This window comes from Pithys albifrons, chromosome 6, assembly GCF_047495875.1.
Source record: "Pithys albifrons albifrons isolate INPA30051 chromosome 6, PitAlb_v1, whole genome shotgun sequence".
Lineage (NCBI taxonomy): Eukaryota > Metazoa > Chordata > Aves > Passeriformes > Thamnophilidae > Pithys > Pithys albifrons.
Window position 1 is genome coordinate 40,155,292 of NC_092463.1, and position 18,095 is coordinate 40,173,386.

At 38.6% G+C, this 18,095-nt stretch overlaps 1 protein-coding gene across 6 annotated transcripts in view; it reads right to left on the bottom strand.

The window, feature by feature from the left end:
* Positions 1-18,095, bottom strand: part of PHF21A (PHD finger protein 21A) — a 129,546-nt gene that overhangs the window by 71,108 nt on the left and 40,343 nt on the right. For 4 of the 6 annotated variants that reach the window (XM_071558443.1, XM_071558440.1, XM_071558439.1 and 1 more), the window contains one exon: positions 16,257-16,343. In XM_071558443.1, the coding sequence (XP_071414544.1) occupies positions 16,257-16,343 (87 nt within the window). The remainder of the gene's footprint in view (positions 1-16,256; positions 16,344-18,095) is intronic. The other 2 variants (XM_071558444.1, XM_071558442.1) reach the window with 1 other exon arrangement.

Sequence of the window (18,095 nt, forward strand, 5' to 3'; positions counted from 1 at the left end):
TCCCCAATTTCTGCAAGCTTTACTAGCATGCAGCATGGCAGATTATGAAACCACATGCTACCCCATCACTTTCTCTGTGTTTCTTGAAGGCTTTCTCTGCCTCTGTATAGCCTGCACAAGAGTGTGTTCCTCAGTCAATTCACACACATCACTGAACAGCAAGGGCACACAGCAGGGGGGTTAATTAACTATATAAGGGACAGAGCTTGCTCTAGTTATCTTTTACACATATACAGAGAATAAAGCGAGCTGACACTCAAGGGAAAATGCAGTAAGCTTTGCACTCCTCACTTTCTTATAGAAAGACACTAAGTTAAAAAACAAATTCAGTTTTAGCAGCAGCTCCAGACTAGATTTGGCTAAGAAAGATCTCTCCTCAAACACTGACACTGGAACACTCAGTTTAACACTCTTTTCAAACTGGAATAAGACCTTGCAGATGGACACATGAAAACATTTATCTCCTTGTCACAGCACCTGTTCAGATCTACTGCAGTTAATAATGGCTGGATGCACAGCAGAGAAGTACTGGTTGCTTATTTTCACATTAAGAGTTAGCAGACAATACAGTAACAAAAATAAATTTGCATACAGCACCCCTCCTTTTGGTGTTAGTGTTGGCAGAGCTGCAGCAATGTTAATGCCCTAGAAGAGTTGTAGAAAAAAACAGAAACAGTGTTTTCAAAACATCTTCTAAAATGCTGCAATGGAGGGAGTTTTGCATTGCAGGAAAATAAATTGTCATGTATATAAATGGACATATTAAGACTGATGGCACATGCATTGAGTTCAGATAGCGACACTAAATAATACAAATGGGAAAACAACTGTTATACTTCTATTCAAATAATGCAAGTCCAGGCCATCAATCCCTTTTGGGACAGTGGTATCACTGTATTCATGAAGTACATACATGCTTTGAGGAAGAGGTTGGACTAGATGACCTCTGTAGCTCCCTTTCTCCCTACAGTTTTCCATTTACCATATCCCATCAAATCACCAATATTGGCACTAGCTCTGAATGTACATTACAAAAATAAAACTTGCATTATACGCTCTTTAGTGTACCCCATGCCTGAACTTCTCTATCTTTTTCCCTTTCCTGTGTTGTAAGTTTTATTTCTTATCACTGAGGCATAACTCACTTCCAAAAAGCATCCTGTATGAGTCTGTGTCTCCAGAGTCCAAATATGTGCTCTATTAACAGTGTGTTTTCAATATAACAAATGTAAGCGATGGTCAAAGAACGTAACAAAGCCCATCCCTGCCTATTGTCAGTGTGCACCTCTGAGAGCTGTGAACACTTTAGACTGTGAGGATCTGGGTTGACACCAGGAAGAGAATTTTCTTCGAGTTTCTTTTTTCATTGTAGTGGTTGTGGTAGCTCGGTGTGGTAGGAGGGAGTTTTCTGACCATTTCTAAGCTCCATTAGGTTAGTCTGTGTCATTTACAATTCCTTTCTGACAGACCTGGCAACTGGTTTGTCCAGAAACAACCTGACTGCATCAGCACAACAGTGAGTAGCATATTAAAGTTTCACAGATGTCTTTCCTCTCAGATGTCCTTACCCATTACCCTGCTACCATATAAAGCAGGGGGCAGAGGAGCAGAAAAACCACAAGCTGCCCTGCTTGGAAAAAACAGGAAACCTCTTAAAAGTGTCTACCCAAAAAGGTAACTTTTTTAATCAAATCAGAATGTCTGTATTCTCATGCTTTAGCATTCTTTGAGGTTTTTGAGCTTTATTTTCAATGACCAAGTGATAAATGTCTTAAGAGTAACTGCAATGTATTAATCCAAAATGATGCCCTACAACACTAGACTGAAGTTACCCTCTGGTATTCTTGATTCTCAGTGTGGTTTTGAGGAAGTCATACTGCTACCTTTCTGCTAGACTTAGTTACACTTTGAAACATTAATGCAGAAAAGTTGTCTAATTTAACAGCTCAATCCCTATGTACATTTAGTGTCTAAAAAAAACCAAACACAAATCCACCCCTTTGGGTATTTGACCTTGGCTGGACACCAGGTGCCCACCAAAGTCACCCGATCAGTCCCCTCCTCAACTGGACAGGCGAGAGAAAATAGAACAAAAGGCTCATGGGTCAAGATAAAGATGGGAAGAGATCATCACCAACTACTGCCTTAGGCAGAACAGACTCAGCTCAGGGAAATTTAATTTAATATAGTACCAATTAAATCAGAGTAGAATAACAATAAGTAAACCCAAGTCTTAAAAACGCCTCCTCCCCACCCTTCCCTCCTTCCCTGGCTTAAAACTTTATTCCCAGTTCTCTACCTTCTCCACACTAGAGGCACAAGGAGACAGGAATGAGGGTTATGGCCAGTTCCTCACAAGTAGTTTCTGCTACTGCTTCCTCCTCAGTGGGAGGACTCCTTCCTGTGCTCCAATGTGGGGTCCCTTCCACGGGAGATAGTCCTCCACAAGCTTCTCCAGTGTGAGTCCTTCCCAGAGGCTACAGTTTATCGTTAAATGCTCCAGTGTGAGTCCCTTCCATAGGGTGCAGTTCTTCAGGAATGCACTGCTCCAGCACAGGTCCCCATGGGGTCACAAGTCCTGACAACAAATCTGCTTCAGCATGGGCTCCTCTCTCCACAGGTCCTGCTAGAGGCCTGCTCCAGAAAGGGCTTCCCACAGGGTTACAGTCTCCCCTGGGCTTCCACTTCCTTATGTGTGGGGTCCTCCATAGGCTGCAGGTGGATCTGCTCTACCACAGATCTTCATGGGCTGCAGGGGCACAGCCTGATTCACCATGGTCCTCCACACAGGCTGCCAGGGAATCAGGCCCAGTGCCTGGAGCACCTCCCACTCCCCCTTCTTCACCAACCTTGCGGTCTGTGGAGTTATTTCTCTCACATGTTTTAACTCCTCCCTTCTCTGGCTGCAATTTTCTTCTGCACAGCAACTTTGGTTTTTTCCTTCTGAGATATGTTATTTTAGAAGCACTACTACCATCGCTGATTGGCTTAGCCTCAGCCAGTGGCAGGATCACCTTAGAGCCAGCTGGAATTGGTTCTGTCAGACATAGGGGAAGCTTCTGGCAGACTCTCAGAGAAACCACCCCTGCAGCCCCCATGCCACCAAAACCTTGCCACACAAAACCAATACAACCCAAAAGTCCCAAGTAAATAACTTTACTATTAATTTTGAATCAACTCTGTAGAACTTAGAAGGAAAAAAACCTTGTTTCTATTCCAATAAAAACCAACCCGACTCTTTTTAACCAAGCTGAGTACAGAACAAATTCTCACTGTAGTTATGGCTGTGTAAGACCACTGAAAACAAAAGCAGCTGTTGAAAATTCACATCCTTCTCAGCAGAATTTAGGGACTTCCTCCTTTTTCGTAAGTGAGGAGCAAGAATGACTATACCCATAGTCCGATTTTTCTGTTGTCCATTAGTCAGTTTAGTCAAAGCCAGAGACTAAATTATAAACAAAGGCGTTGATTGTATGATATTTCAAAGATACCTCATTGCTTCCTTCTTGGCCCCAGTGTACATGACCTATAATTAAAACCCTCAGGACTTGCAACGTAAGTTCTCAAGCAGAATTTAAAAGTTCTGTCTCCAACTAATTTTGTTTGAAATTTGCTAAACAAAAATCATAATGCCTTAAGAATTCAGGTTGCTCTCTGCTGTCAGCTCTCAAAAATCTTCTCAGCTGTTGTTATGTTCGACTAAAGTTGCAGGAATTCAGTTCATCAAAGAACACTCAAGAACTATTTTAAATTTCTTTTTGTGCTTCATCTTCATACTTCTTTTGTTAGGTTATACTGAAAATAGTATCAACAATGACAAACAAAATGCAAAGGTTTAACAGAAATTTTATATGTGCAATGGTAACAATCTCCATCCTCTATACTTCAGTGCCAGTCATTTGGATGTACTGTCATGTGTTGTGCACAAGGCTATTATGTGGATCTCCTGCTTCAGTGGGCGAAGCAAGACAGGCTCAGTCTACCTTCCTTTCTGCCTTTTAGGAGCTGCAGGTACATCTATCCTAACTGCATGCCTGGAGAGGGAAACTACCAAGCTACAGATTGGATTCAAAGCTCTGGTTACACAGCTGTTTGGTCCAGAATAAATTCAAGCAGTTGTCAAATGAAATTTGTTTCACCCTTCCTTTGTTTCAGTCCTTCCCTTTTGCCCCTTCCCTTATGCCAAAAGCTGCATTCATTCAACTGCATGCAAACCAAGTGGGCAAATCTGATCATGCTCAGAAAACAGCACATCTCAGAGCTAGTGTTCAGCCAGACAACTTTTGGACTCCAGTTACTGCACAGCAACACGAGCACTGGATTCTGGTACAATGGAACGACAGAAATAATCAGCTAGACCAGGCAGGAGGACAGGTCACTACTTTCACAGCTGATGTCTACTTTGAAGCATAAACAAAGTGGCCATATAATCACAACCTACAAAACCACAAGGTATGAGATACTAACTCAGTTTTGTCTTCAAAATACAGTGAATTTGGTGCCTTGGATGCACAGGGCTGGAACCACTGGCTTAAGAGGAAGACAAAGTAAAGAAGTGCAACCTGACTTTCCTCATTTCTGCACAGTGCTTCAGTAACTCCAGATAATGACACTACAAAGTGTTATCATCAGCACTACCACAGTCTTAAAAAGATATTTCCTCAGTAACTTGCTTATGGTCTTTCAAGGACCATTAAGAAAAAGAAAACAGTAGTTTTAAAAAAGTGGGTTTGAGGGGTATTTTCAGTAAAATTCAGCATTTATTTAAAAAAAAGCAAAAAAAAAAGCTGGTACTTCTCTACTCTGTGCTACCCAAGGCCTGTTGCCAAAATAAAAACTTCTTAAAGAAATGTTTATATTCTTTAATGGGCAACATGGAGATTAACTCTTTCTATATATTATATGCCACACATCAATTAAATAATTTATGGAAATGCACTCAGCTCTACAAAAGAAAATATTTCAAAACAGTCTGTATTTTTAAGGCAGGCAAGATAACAAAATGCACTGTGGAAAAAATTACACTTAAGGATATTTTCTTATTATTTTGTTTTCTATAGAACTTAATTGGACTCCTTACCACAGCAGTTTAAACACAAACATTACATTACCTAAAACCTTACACTAGGCAATTTTTATTTCTTATGACACTATACACTTGCCACCTATTTCCTTTGAATCTTTCCCAGCACACTGAAAGCACACGCCTGCTTCAGGGACACTTCTCAGCTGCAAACAACCAGAGCGCATGGTCACTGCCAACAGTACATGCACAAGCTGCATCATCCCTTCAGGTGATGCATCTCTCCTTCTCTCCAAAGTTTCTCCTCTTTGCTGTCTTCCAGAAATAGTAAGTGGGCTGATAAAAGGGCTTAATGTCCAGTGAATAGGAATAGTCCAGGTAGGAATGAGGTAAATACATGGCACAGTTGGACAGCTTCCCTTAAAAGCAGGTATGAAAGCAGCAGTGGACACTGGGAAACACTGAGCAAATAGAAGTTAGATTGGTAAACAGGACTGCAACTGTTCTGAGGAAAGTGCCTTTGGGTACAACTGCTCTTATAATCCAAACCCATGCACCAGAGTCAACACTTGTATCTTTTGGCATCAATAAACACCTTATATTGTGACTTCTCCACTAAGGGTGAGTAAGCTACAGTCAGAGGTACAAATGCTGCCTCTTTCCCCCCAAACCTCATAAAGGCAAAGACCACCTGAGTCACGCCAAGCTCCAACCAAACATTCAAAGAGAAGTGCACATACCCCACACCCAATTCCACCGTTTAGAAAGAAAGATCCAGTAGCAACATCAGCCTTTGTGCAAACTTTGTCATCACAGCTGGCTGCTAACAGGGCTTCCCCCAGAGCTTCTGCAGTCCTGCCTTCCTCACTCTTGGTTCAGCCACACTCCTGCCCCCATTCTGCTCCAAGTTATTGGATTCATCTTTCAGCCTGGTGTGGCTGTAATGTCACCAAGACTTACTGAAGAGTTCTGCTAAGTGAGCCCAAGATTATTACAGCACCCAGCATTTCTATGTGGTCTTAGAAAGTGATGCTGTTATTAGACACCGTTAGTGGAAAACTTAATTTTATAGAAATTTATACAACTAATTTTCAAAGTATTAGGTGGGGAGCGAGGGGGCCAGGACTCTGCTTTCTCAGATTTACCAGCTATCCCAATCAGTCCAAGAGAGCATAGACCCTTTATTCTGGGTTGCAGGTATAATTGTAATTAAAAACACTCAAACAAGCAAGGAAATACCACTGCCACATGCCTCAGACCAAGGTAAATTTTTGATCCACAACCCATTTCTCCTCTCATACAGAAGTTCATGAGAGATTACGTAACCAATTAGTCAAACCTTGTCTTTTCAAGGAACAGACTTCAACCAAGGAGATCTTAGAATATTTAATACAGTTTGACACATGTAACTAAACACAGAGAACCCTCTAGTACCATAAATGGTAAAAATGAACTTTCTGTCTTAGCATTTTCTAGTCTTAATCAGCATATTGCTTGAGCTGATCATTAATATTTTAAAGGCAAATAAAGGATGTAATGAAATTTTGGAGACATCTGACCTACTAAAATATTTTTGAAAGCTAAGGCTCAAAATTACTGCATGCATGTCAGTTAAGTGGGTCTCCTGCTAACTCAGGAGAGGTCAGAAGGGAAGCCGACTATCTGCTAAGTGCCATAATACACATGCTGTTTAAAACCCACATTCCTGAATAGAGAAATTTAAATGCTGGCAGAACAGCCCCCATTCAAAGATATAATTAAGCGAACTATGAAGGTGAAGGAGATTCTATCACCTGCAAGGCTTCAAATGATCAGCGATTTTCATTCAAGCAACTTTTGAATAATCTGAAACCCACAAAGATTATTCTGAGACATACATTGAGTTTAATTACACATAGCTACAGCCAAATGATGTAAACCTCATTATTAAATGATGAAATAAAGTGTTTACATCACTAAATACAGCAAAAAGAGATATGCAGGATAAATAAAGAGAAAAGGGCAGAACCTTTTTTACCCTTTACTTTCTAAAAAGTGCTACACAGATTACTTCATAGGCACCATGTACTATGCCAGTGCCTTCAGAGCACCTCTGATTATTGTGGGGAATGTACAAGTCTATTAAATACTAACTCTTTTCCTGAAGGAATTTAGTTTGAAACTAATATTTATACTCAAAACTAAAAACAGAGTAAAAGCAATGCAAAATTTCAAGTGTGAAACTTTGTCCTTGAGCATGAGGACAATAATTGCCTCTTACTATTCAAATATAAACCCTAGCATATTCAAATATAAAACCTAGCATATTACACGTGGAATTAAACCTAGCACTGCTATATTGCAGTCCAAGGTGATGTTACCATAAAAATAAACAAGTACACTGTATTAATGTCCCATGCAGTAACAAACCCCTGCTGCTGCAGTGCTGTCCTACTCAACACTTTTGATTAATGCCTGTGTTCTTGAAGGAAAAATATGGGTTAGGGATACAGAACCGGACACATTTTTATATTACTATAATGCACCTTCCTACTGCAAAGGATAAAAATGCATTTGTCATTTACTACAAAAACAAAGACACAATAAAACTATCAGCTGTGGTTTTGCCTGGTTTATCCAGGAAAATGCGTTGTAGAGCATCAGTAAGCTAAACTCAGCTAGTATGTACGTGTATAAAAACGTTTGGCTATTTCTTTCTTTTAAGTACTTTAGTTTTATGACTAATACTACATCTAGCACTTTTTGGTGACCACAGAAATAAAAAATATCCTGTCTGCAGATCCATTAGCCAAAGGCTAGTTTACCCTACAGACTGCTTTGCTTGTCTGCAGTTGGTGAGACTGCTTGACTTCTTGCAGCACCCACAGATGTTTGGATTTTAAGTCTCAGTTTCTGTCAGTTCTTGAAGTTTTCTCGTTATGGTTCTCTATGTAAGTGGGATTTAAAGGCCTTTAGATAACTAAACCACGAAGAATAACAGATGCAAGGCCAAAAATTAAAACAGCCTCATATTAATGTTTACTGAACTCTAGCCATCGGATTTCTTGGATTTTAAAATCTAAATTGACACTCACTGAGGGCCTGACCCAACGTTTCTGTTAACAGGAGATGCACACAGCTCTGAACAAAACAGTGTAGAGAATATTCAAGAATACAAAGTGATCTACAAATTCATAATAGCTCCTAAGATACGACCTATCATATCTCTAAAAATCCTCTCCAAAAGATCTTTCCACTAACAGATCAAAACTGAACTTTTAGTAGCTGCATTTCTCATTTAACTAAACTTTATTTTGCTCTAAAACTAAGACCTTTGCAAAAATTTCATTCTTGATTCTTGAAACTGTTAGACAAAAGCTACACAACTGAGTGCATTTAAAGCAAATTTAAGAGAAATTGAGTGTCTCACCAGTTCTCCGTAACGAAACCTCCAAATTTGTTTTCTGATAGTCATGTCTAAGTGAATATTTAAAGGAAATTAATACACTGTTACATTTAAAGACAAAATCTTTCAAATAATTTCTGTCTGTAGCTATAAATACAAATTAGTCTCATTTACTTTTTGAAAAGCAGCCTAGTATGATTAAAATGCACCTCCTCCTCTTCAGCACTATATTGCACACCAAAACCCTTTAACACAGTAACTTTTGAAGGACCACAATATAAAAATGGCATTAAGCCATTAGAGAGCATCCAAAGGAGGGCCATGAGGATGGCAAAGGGTCTGCAGGGGAAGCTGCGGAAGCAACAGCTGAGGTCACTTGGTCTGTTCAGCCTGGAGAAGAGGAGACTGAGGGGAGACCTCAGTGGAGTTACAACTTTCTCCTGAGGGGAAGAGGAGGGGCAGGTGCAGATCTCTCATGATCAGTGGCAGACCTTGAGGAAACTGCACAAAGCTGGAAATAGGTGGATTCACATTGACTTGGCCTATATTTGAAGAAAATAAACACTCTTAATTATTTCTGTGGATAAAAAATGTATACCAGATTATCATTTCAGTGAATAACAACATTTCCTAAGGATGAAGAATGCATCCTCTCCCTGCAACAATGTCAATAGTTGAAAAGAAATCACAGAGATTTCATTAAACTCCCTGAGGGCATTCTTACCCTTTCATTTTGCAGGTTTGTTCTTTCTTTAAGCCCTTCAAGGTCTGAGCCTCTCACAGTATCCACAATAAAACAAGGGGAAAAAATCATAGTGACCAACTAATAAGGGCAGATAACACTCCATTAGAAAAGTCAAAGCTGAAAATAAACTTTTTATCAAGTTTGGCCCTCTCATGCGTCCTTAGTGTGTCATCTTCACTCTGTACCACCTCAACACATTATCACATTCACCTTGGTCCTCTCCAAAACTGTGCATGAGGAGTTGAACTGGGTAGTTCCACAATGCACTCTGAGGGCATAATGCATAACCCATATGTTGGAAAACACCACCTCATGCTGCCGACACAAGTCTTGTTCTTGGCATGGTACCATTATACCATTATTTACAAATAAAAGTATTTTAGCCCACAGCTGTACTACAGTCAGTAACTCAGAATGCAAAAACCCCACAGTCTCAGGGAGCGGCTTATTTTCAAATCAAGCACCAAGCATCAGAGACAAGCTTTTGTCTGTTTTCTAAGCATTGGACAAACTGGTTTTTTCTCTTCTCCCTTCCAAAATTCAACACACTTCAGAAGAGGTGGGGACCAAATAACTCCACTAGCAACTAAAGATCCGTAAGGCTCTGAAAAGCTGATCCCTGGATTTGATTCCTTTTCTAACCCTGACACGCTCCGAATAAATCAAAATACTGTTTCTGTGCTGTGAAGTTGTTCCACTGAAGCATGCAGAACAGAGCAGAATGGACTACTTTAATCTGCCTTCACTTATAAAAATTCATTAGTAGATTTAATCCCTTTTCCCAGCATCTAACTAAGAGGCCTTTAAGGGGGCTATACAAAACAACCTAAATCCCAGTCACCACCAACTAATGCTTCACTTCTGTTTTCTTCAGGTATAAAAGGGAAAAGGGAATAGTAGGCCTTGAAATAACTACTGATGTGTGAGGTTATCCAGCAAGTCAAAACATGCAGGAGCAACTAATAACCAACTCTTGCCATCAGTAAAGGATTTTCAAGGAAATACTGTAGTTTAATTGCCCACTTTCTATCTACAATGTTGATTTTCAAGCAGAGCAGACTATTTTGGAGTTATGCCCTGGTTTATATGGAGATGAAAAATGTATCCAACTAGGTTCAATTAAAAAAGTTCTCCAGCTGCCTCCAAATCTGGCTTAAATATAGCATAAACTCAAAAATTGAAAGTGGAGCCAGAAAATCAGTGCTGAATGAAGAGTAACAGGGGGGAGGTGTGGAGAGTTTTTCTTTTTTTTGTGATATCACAAAATGGTCACTTGCACTTCCCAAACTGAGTTACTCCCATGGTAATGTACTTTGGATATGCAAAAATTAAATTCCCAAACTAACAGTGAAAAGTCTAGGTGAGGTTACATTAACAGAAGAATGGGAAATCCAAGTTTAGATGCAAGTATGTGTTTCATCATGACTTAAGCATTACAAAAGGTCTGAGACAGCTTTGCAATATTTCAGTCATATATAAATGATCATAAGTTTTGCAAGAGAGTTTGTGGCAAAAGAGGCAGTAGGGAGAGATGCACGCACTCTGCCTACCTACAGTCATCTGTGCAACATTCAGAATTTGTTTCAGTCAGTATATCTAGAGAATACAGAAGATCATAACTTAATGACAAGTCATTATAGTCACATTTTCACACAAAATATGGATGCAAATTACATAAATACCAAAGATTAAAATAGTAAGCTTACACAGATTTCTCAAACAAACATTCACCTTCTAAACAGGTGCTGTTCACACCAATCAGAGCGTTCACAGAGGTCTGACAATTCACTGAGGCACTCCTTATGCCCCAATAGAGCAGTATCTTTTTAGACAGGAAAAATGAGGGACTACTCCAAACCATCTAAGAAAGGAATCTAGAAGCAGTTGTTTTTCATACATTTTAAGACTGCTTTATAAACAGTTGGCATAAGTGGATGCTGGCAGTTACATGGAAATTGGCATAACTTTATCATTCATGTCACTTGCTTAAAAAAGATCAGCACGTACTAATACATACAGTTCCAGATAAACAACTGGAACTAAAATTAAGCATCACCTGCCTCAAGTTACTAGCAACTAAGTGTTCGTACGGCATATTTGCACACTTGGTCTGTTACTGACAGGGTAACTGGCATTTTAATTTGATGAATCTTTGAGAAAGGAAGTGTCAGAAACTCCAGACAAAACCGGCAAAAGTGAGAATTAAGTGACCTCGTTATTTATTTCCAGGTTTTGCGCCCTGAAGTTCTCATGGAGTTCATCAGGCATATCTACAACATACAGGCATACCTTGCCTACACTCTCATGCACAAGCATTTCCAAGTGCTCTTTGCTACCTGTTAACTGTACCCAGCTTCCCTCCCCCTGTCCAGCTTTCTTGCACTTACTTTCCTCTCACCAAATCACTGCTTTTCCTCTTTACAGAACACAATGCAAGATGTTTTGGGTACAATTTTCTGGTAATGTGATCAAAAAGCCTCTATAAAAATTCATCTTTCCTATGACTGACAACTGTTCAAAAAGAACAGTCTTAGAATGAATTAATGCACATTACCAATCTTTTCATTACTCAGTTATGGTACCTGTAACAAATACAGCAACATTAATGCTTAAGGCTATTCCTGACAGTTCTTGAAGACTTAAATAACAAGTTTCCTTTGACAATCTAAACCACATGTTTACATTTATTCAACTAAACAAAACCATAGATAAATAAATTATCCTACCATTTTCTGAATCTTCCCCAAATCCCCTTTCTCATTACTTGCTATTTAGTGGCAAGGTTAAAAGGAGTCTCAGACTGAACACACAGGATTTAGAATAACCTCATCTATCTCAGTTTGCTGTGAACTTTAAATACAAGCAAAATTCACTAGATTTGCCTATCCATAATAATAGAGATAAGTTTGCTTTTATGGTATGCATTTTTTCTAATTATACTCCAGAATTTCAACTGTTCTTCAAAGCAAAGAATGTAAAGTTTTTCCCCCATAATAAAATAAAACTTCAAGTATCCCTAATGCTAACAACTGTTTTTGAGTACTTTTTCCAATATATATACAGCTCTTTAGAAATCAAAATAACAAAGGGATCCAACTTTATTCTTTCCATGTCAACAGCAAATGCACTAGAAAACAAGTGAGTTTTCTCACCAGTGTTTTTTTGAAGATTCAATGAATTTCACTGCAAATACAGAAGAGACATTTCCATTTTATTTTCAAATACAAGGGTAAGAACCATGTGGTTTCTTTAGTATGTCCTTATCATGATCACCTTTTTACCAGAGTCAAAAGACTATTTCTATAAGTTTTCTTCCACATTAAAGACAGATTATTGCCTCAAGTTTTCCAAGAGATTGTGATAAGAACACATGCAAAAATTCCTCTGTATTTGACCTGATATTGCTACCACAAAAGAAAGAGGCATTTTTTTGCTACCCACTTCTTTCTTTACAGTTCTTTAGTCAAATAAACATGACCTCTTCTTTGTCACTGGAAGTAAGTAGTTACAATACGTACTTGTTATAGTACTCTAGGCCCACCTAGGTGAACCCATGACAGTACTCAATCATATCTTAGTTCATATTAACTTTTTTTAAACCAACTATGGGAGAAAAGAGGCAGAAAAACACGTGCTACTGCAAGATTACATCCCTCCTGCTCCTGTATGCTAGACCTGCTCTACCTCAGTCTTTCACTAGTGTCACTGGTAACATCCTCCACGCCACCTCCCCAAAGGAAAAAAACACATACACTGGTAAACTTCCTCACAGAAAAATTAAAAATACCTTCCTTATGTTTTTTATTGCAAAGAGAGTATTTAACCCAATCAAAAGTTGACTAGTGATAAGTAATTGTGGGTAAAAGTCCACCAATCAGAACAACAAAGGAAGACAGCACTACGGAACAAAAAGTGAAGGAAAGACTGCAAAGACTATAACTTTCTTCCAAAGATGCGAAAACATAATTTAAAAAACCCAGTGTTTCACAGCAAAAGAATTAATTCACATTTGCAACCCAAGCTTAGATGTGGAAATTACAATTGTTTCTCTTAAAATTTACTCTTGACTTCTCTTTACTGAGGGTGAGGGAAGAAAGAAGAAATCAGTTTTAAAACCAAATGCATTCAGGGTTTCCAAACCACAGCTCTCATATTTACAGTTGAGAAGCAAGACCGTTAAACTGAATTTCACCTTGTTGCCCTCAGATTAGAAAAAAATGTAAGCATAGGTTAGAACTGTCTGGCAATAACATAAAGAGACTGGCAAAGGAAAATGTTTGCTGCCCTTTAAATGCAAGTTATCTTAAGTTTTTCCTCTTTTTGCACTTCTTTCATGAGATAACACACTCAGCATACATTGCTCCATCGCCTCTCAGGTGAAACAAATCAAAGCATTTATTTTCACCTCTTTGACATTTTCCAAAAACCCCATACAAATATATGACATACCTTATGCTGTAACAGTTCAACCCTGCATCAGCTAACAAATCTCTAGGTTTAAGCCTACACACTCTACAGCCTACCTGCTTTCTTTTTGTACTTCGCCAGATCTCTTCATTTTCACAAACTTTTGAACAGAACTGTCATTATTAATTCTCAGCAAGACACCTAAGCCACTATGAATCACTGCAGCAACTGGCAGCGAGTGTCGGCACTGCTCTCACAATGCTTCAGAAATGAAGAGAAGTCCTGAAGCAACTCAAAGCTTTTAGCTAACCTACTGCTGACTAGGCTCTTGCACACGCCTTCAGGCAACTTCATTAAATAAGAGAGCAAAATAAAACCGTGCATTAGGGTGACATGACTTTTCAGAAGCCAGAAATATTTCATTATTCTGTCTCTCTAACACCAGGGTCTCAGCTCTATGCCGCTGTCTCCACGTACAGACACCACACATGTTGGAACTAGTTTTTCACACAACAACAGTGATAATTATGTCTTCCATAACTGCCCACAGAGTTTATTCACTGGACATCAGGCATCAAAACGATTTGTCTCTAAACAAGAGACACTCCTGAAGACAGGCACTGCATGATGTAAGGTATTTATTTACTATGCAAAACTGCACATTTCTGTATGCTGTGTAAAAATTGTTAAATAATATCCTTCCCATAAAACAACTGATAATAATTGCTTTTTCCTAAGGAGAAATGAAAGTGAAAACAAAAAAGGGCTTAATTCTTTTTCCTAATGAGAAATGAAAGTGAAAATAAAACAAAGGGCTGTGTGTAGCCTCTAAGATGCTGCTTGACTCTACATTGTTAAGCCACAGGTGTCTATACAACAGATTCCTGCAAATAAGGGGAATGGGCTCTTCTTTGCATTTGAAAGTTGTGGTTATTTTCCCAGAACTCACATTTGCCATGATTGTTACATTTTAGCAGCCATTCTAGTTTAACAACATTGTCATCTGGGACACTGGCAGCTCTACAGTCCAGCAGTAGACATAACAAAATTTTTAAACTAGAACAATCATAGAGAAGTTCACTATTATTGTTCTGATAACCAAACCCACAAAAATACAAAGAAGGAAACTGTACTGTGACTTCATATTAACTGTATTCACTGTGTGGCAGAAGTGAATTTAAAAACTTGTACTTCAAAGTCTTTTCGAAATTTAGCCCACGTTCATCCCATAAGCAAGCACACTTCAGTACCTTTGAGCTGTAACTTGCAGCAGAAACCATACAGCTGCATTTCTAGTGATGGGTAATTTAAAATACATGTTAGTATAGACCACTCTGGAACATTAACTTTAAATAGTTACAAGTTTAAAAGTTTTGTTAAGATGTACCTGCTTGCTTACATTCCATTTGCTCTCACTGCCTGTCCACACTCATCATGTGAACGGGTAATAAATACAACTTGCCTTGTGGCATCAAGACAAGCTAATTTTGAAATTACCATGGGCATCCAGAGCTTACTAGAGAATCCTGAAACTGCTTGCTGTGAGACACAGCCACATGCAGAGGCTCATGCTGATTTTAGAGAATAAATCATCTTAAGGGAGACATGCTATCACATCAGCAAAACCTTAGCTTTTGTTGAACTAGTGTTCTCATTAAAAAATCATTTTCTTTATTATACTAACATGTTCCTTCTTAGATTCACTGTTTCCCTACTAAAATAGACTATAATTTTTTTAGTAAACAGAACTTCTAGATAAATGTTAATCACTGTCTGCCAATTTTCTTAGAAATGGTAATTCTCAAACAAGGACACATGCAGCTGGGAACAGACCAACATAAGTATCTAGATGTGATACTGATGCATAACTATATTTCTCCAGGCACATGTTCTAGAATGTTTCACCTTTTCACAGGTGTTGTCTGTTGACCTTATTTGGTTCCATTAGTGACATAATAAGCAATAAAGTCAATTTAGCTGGGAGTGGGATGGTGTGGTGTATGAGGGGTTTGCATATGTGTTGCTGTTTTGTTTTTTTAAAAACAAAAGAGAAAACAAGTTTTGTAGATCTCTTAGTGTTACTTATTTTTCTTCTAGTTACCCACATGGTACGTCTTCAGATTCAACAATCTTTCTGTTAAGCATTCAGTTGTAATTATTACTCATACTTTACACCTGTCAAAGAAAATTTCCACGAAATGGCAAGCATAAGACAATTGTGGCATAATTTATCATGGTAAAAATACCCAACTAATTTCCAAATTGTCTGTCAGGTGCTCATAACTGACATGAAATGTAGCTGGGCAAGACATGAAGAAAAATTCCATTATACTTACCCATATACATAGCGTGGCCCAACTAAGACAAAATATAGAGATTTGCCTAAACCAGAATGGTCTGGTTTAGAATAAGTTCTAAGATAATAATAAAGGAAGTGACAAAACTCATCTATTTTCCCATCTCCCTTAATATAAAACACTAGTTTCAACACAAGAAAAATTGCTGTAACTTTCACCGATTGAACAAGTTGCTTGTTTGACAGACTCATCCTATCTTTTGTTGAGAAGTCCAATGAAAATCAAAAATGTCTAGTTGCCCAGGCTTACTTTTACACTTAAAAATTTAGCAGCTCTCTTGGAAGCTGGGAAAAGAGATATGTCTAGAACAGGGCGTTAAATATACATTTGTTTCCCTACCTGTTTCTCACTCAGAGCTGTGATTTTGGCTTGAAGTTCATGAAGTTGTTTCTTCAAATCAGCGTTCTGATTAGAAAGAAAAAATATCTGTGAGAAAGATATTCCATTTGTTAACACAGAGTAGTAGCAGGAAGGTGGTTTGTTTTTTTTTGTTTGTTTGTTTTCTTTTTGCACAGTGTACTACAAATACAGCACCTCTGGATGTTCAGCCAATAAAATTCAACAGGCTCAAAAAAGCCTTACTTAAGTCACTGAGTGCAACAATAATCAGAGGACCTTTCCAGCACTCGGAGAGACAACCCAGTTTGGAATGAAGATTTCATTAAAACATCCATTAGTGCTTATCACATTATAAAGCACACTTGTACATTTCATCAAGTTTACAAATTACACAAGAAATGTTTGTTAATACATAGAACAATAGTATCATACTGTATATAACAGCATGCTATGGTATCTCACCTGAAACATTCTCACCTGTGCTATTATGCAACAACACATTTAACTGTATAGACCATCAAACAAACCTATTAAATCTTAACTGACACACATGTCAAATGAAGACACACATATATGTCTTAATTTCCATGTATCTTTATGCCTTAGACTGAACTAAGGGGAATTACATTTACATTACCACATCATTCATATCAGTACTTTGCTTACAATAGCCCCTTCTCAAGCTTAAGATTTGAAAGCCATTGTTATGGGTTCACCTAGGTGGGCCTAGATTTGGGCCCTGAAGTCTGGACTAGGCCGAAGCTGTCAGCTGACTTGAGCTGGGCTGAGCTGACAGCTGACCTCTTCTAGCCAGTAATTTTGTATTCCATACCACATTATGACATCATCTCCAGGGAAGGAGGAACCAGTGTGGGAGTGGTTAAGTCAGTCGCTTCTCAGCCCTCCTCTTGGGAGGACGCACGATGCTGTCCCAGGGGGGATGGAGAGGACCAGGCCCACCACTGGCTCACAGGGTACCTCAGGAAAGTAAAATGTGTTGTTCTGTGTCTCTCCTTTCTGCTTGGGTTTGTCTCCCTGGGGAATAAGCTTCTTAAGTAATGTGTAGTTAGGACAGTAGAATTTGTGTGTTCGTTATGAAGTTGAGGTGGGGAACTTGTTGTTGCAGACTTGTGTGAGTGTATATTTGTACTCTCTTCTAATTGTCTCTTTCTTTCTGTGAAAAATATATGTAGATTTAGTATAAATGCAGTTTGAAGTGTTGTTTTTTTCTTTCCCCTCTCTTTTCCTCCCTTTCCCTGGTATTAGGAGGGAGGCTTTTCTCTCTGTGCTTGGGGGGGTTGGCAGTTGCTTATCTCAAACCAAGACACATAAGCATCACTAAAAAGGTGCACACAGAAAACAATTGTTACCAGGACTTTCTCTTTCCTACTGAAAATAAAATAAAATAAAACTTAATTTTGTCCATAGTTTAAAACCAGTGAAGCTCTGCAGAAACACGACAGGGAAGCAATTTTTGTGTAATTTTTCTCTTTTTCCACTTTTTTTTTCTCATTTACATTGCAAACTTTTTACACTACATTATGCAGGTTCAGTACTACACAGAAAAATTAAGGATTAATATCATTACAGGTACTTCATGCTTAGGGCATATTCCTTGTTTTTATATTCCTCCAACTTTGAAATGTATTACAATCTCAACTTGTAGATACTCTTCTCCAGTTCTAGCAGAACCAGATACTGACCAGTCATCCTCCTTTCTTTCACATTATACTTAATAATCTGGGACAAAAATGCACTAAGAGCATTGGAAGCAGAGACCAGGTCTACTCTTCCTGACTCTGGGAACTTTGCATGGCTGTTTGCAGCACGATCTCACTT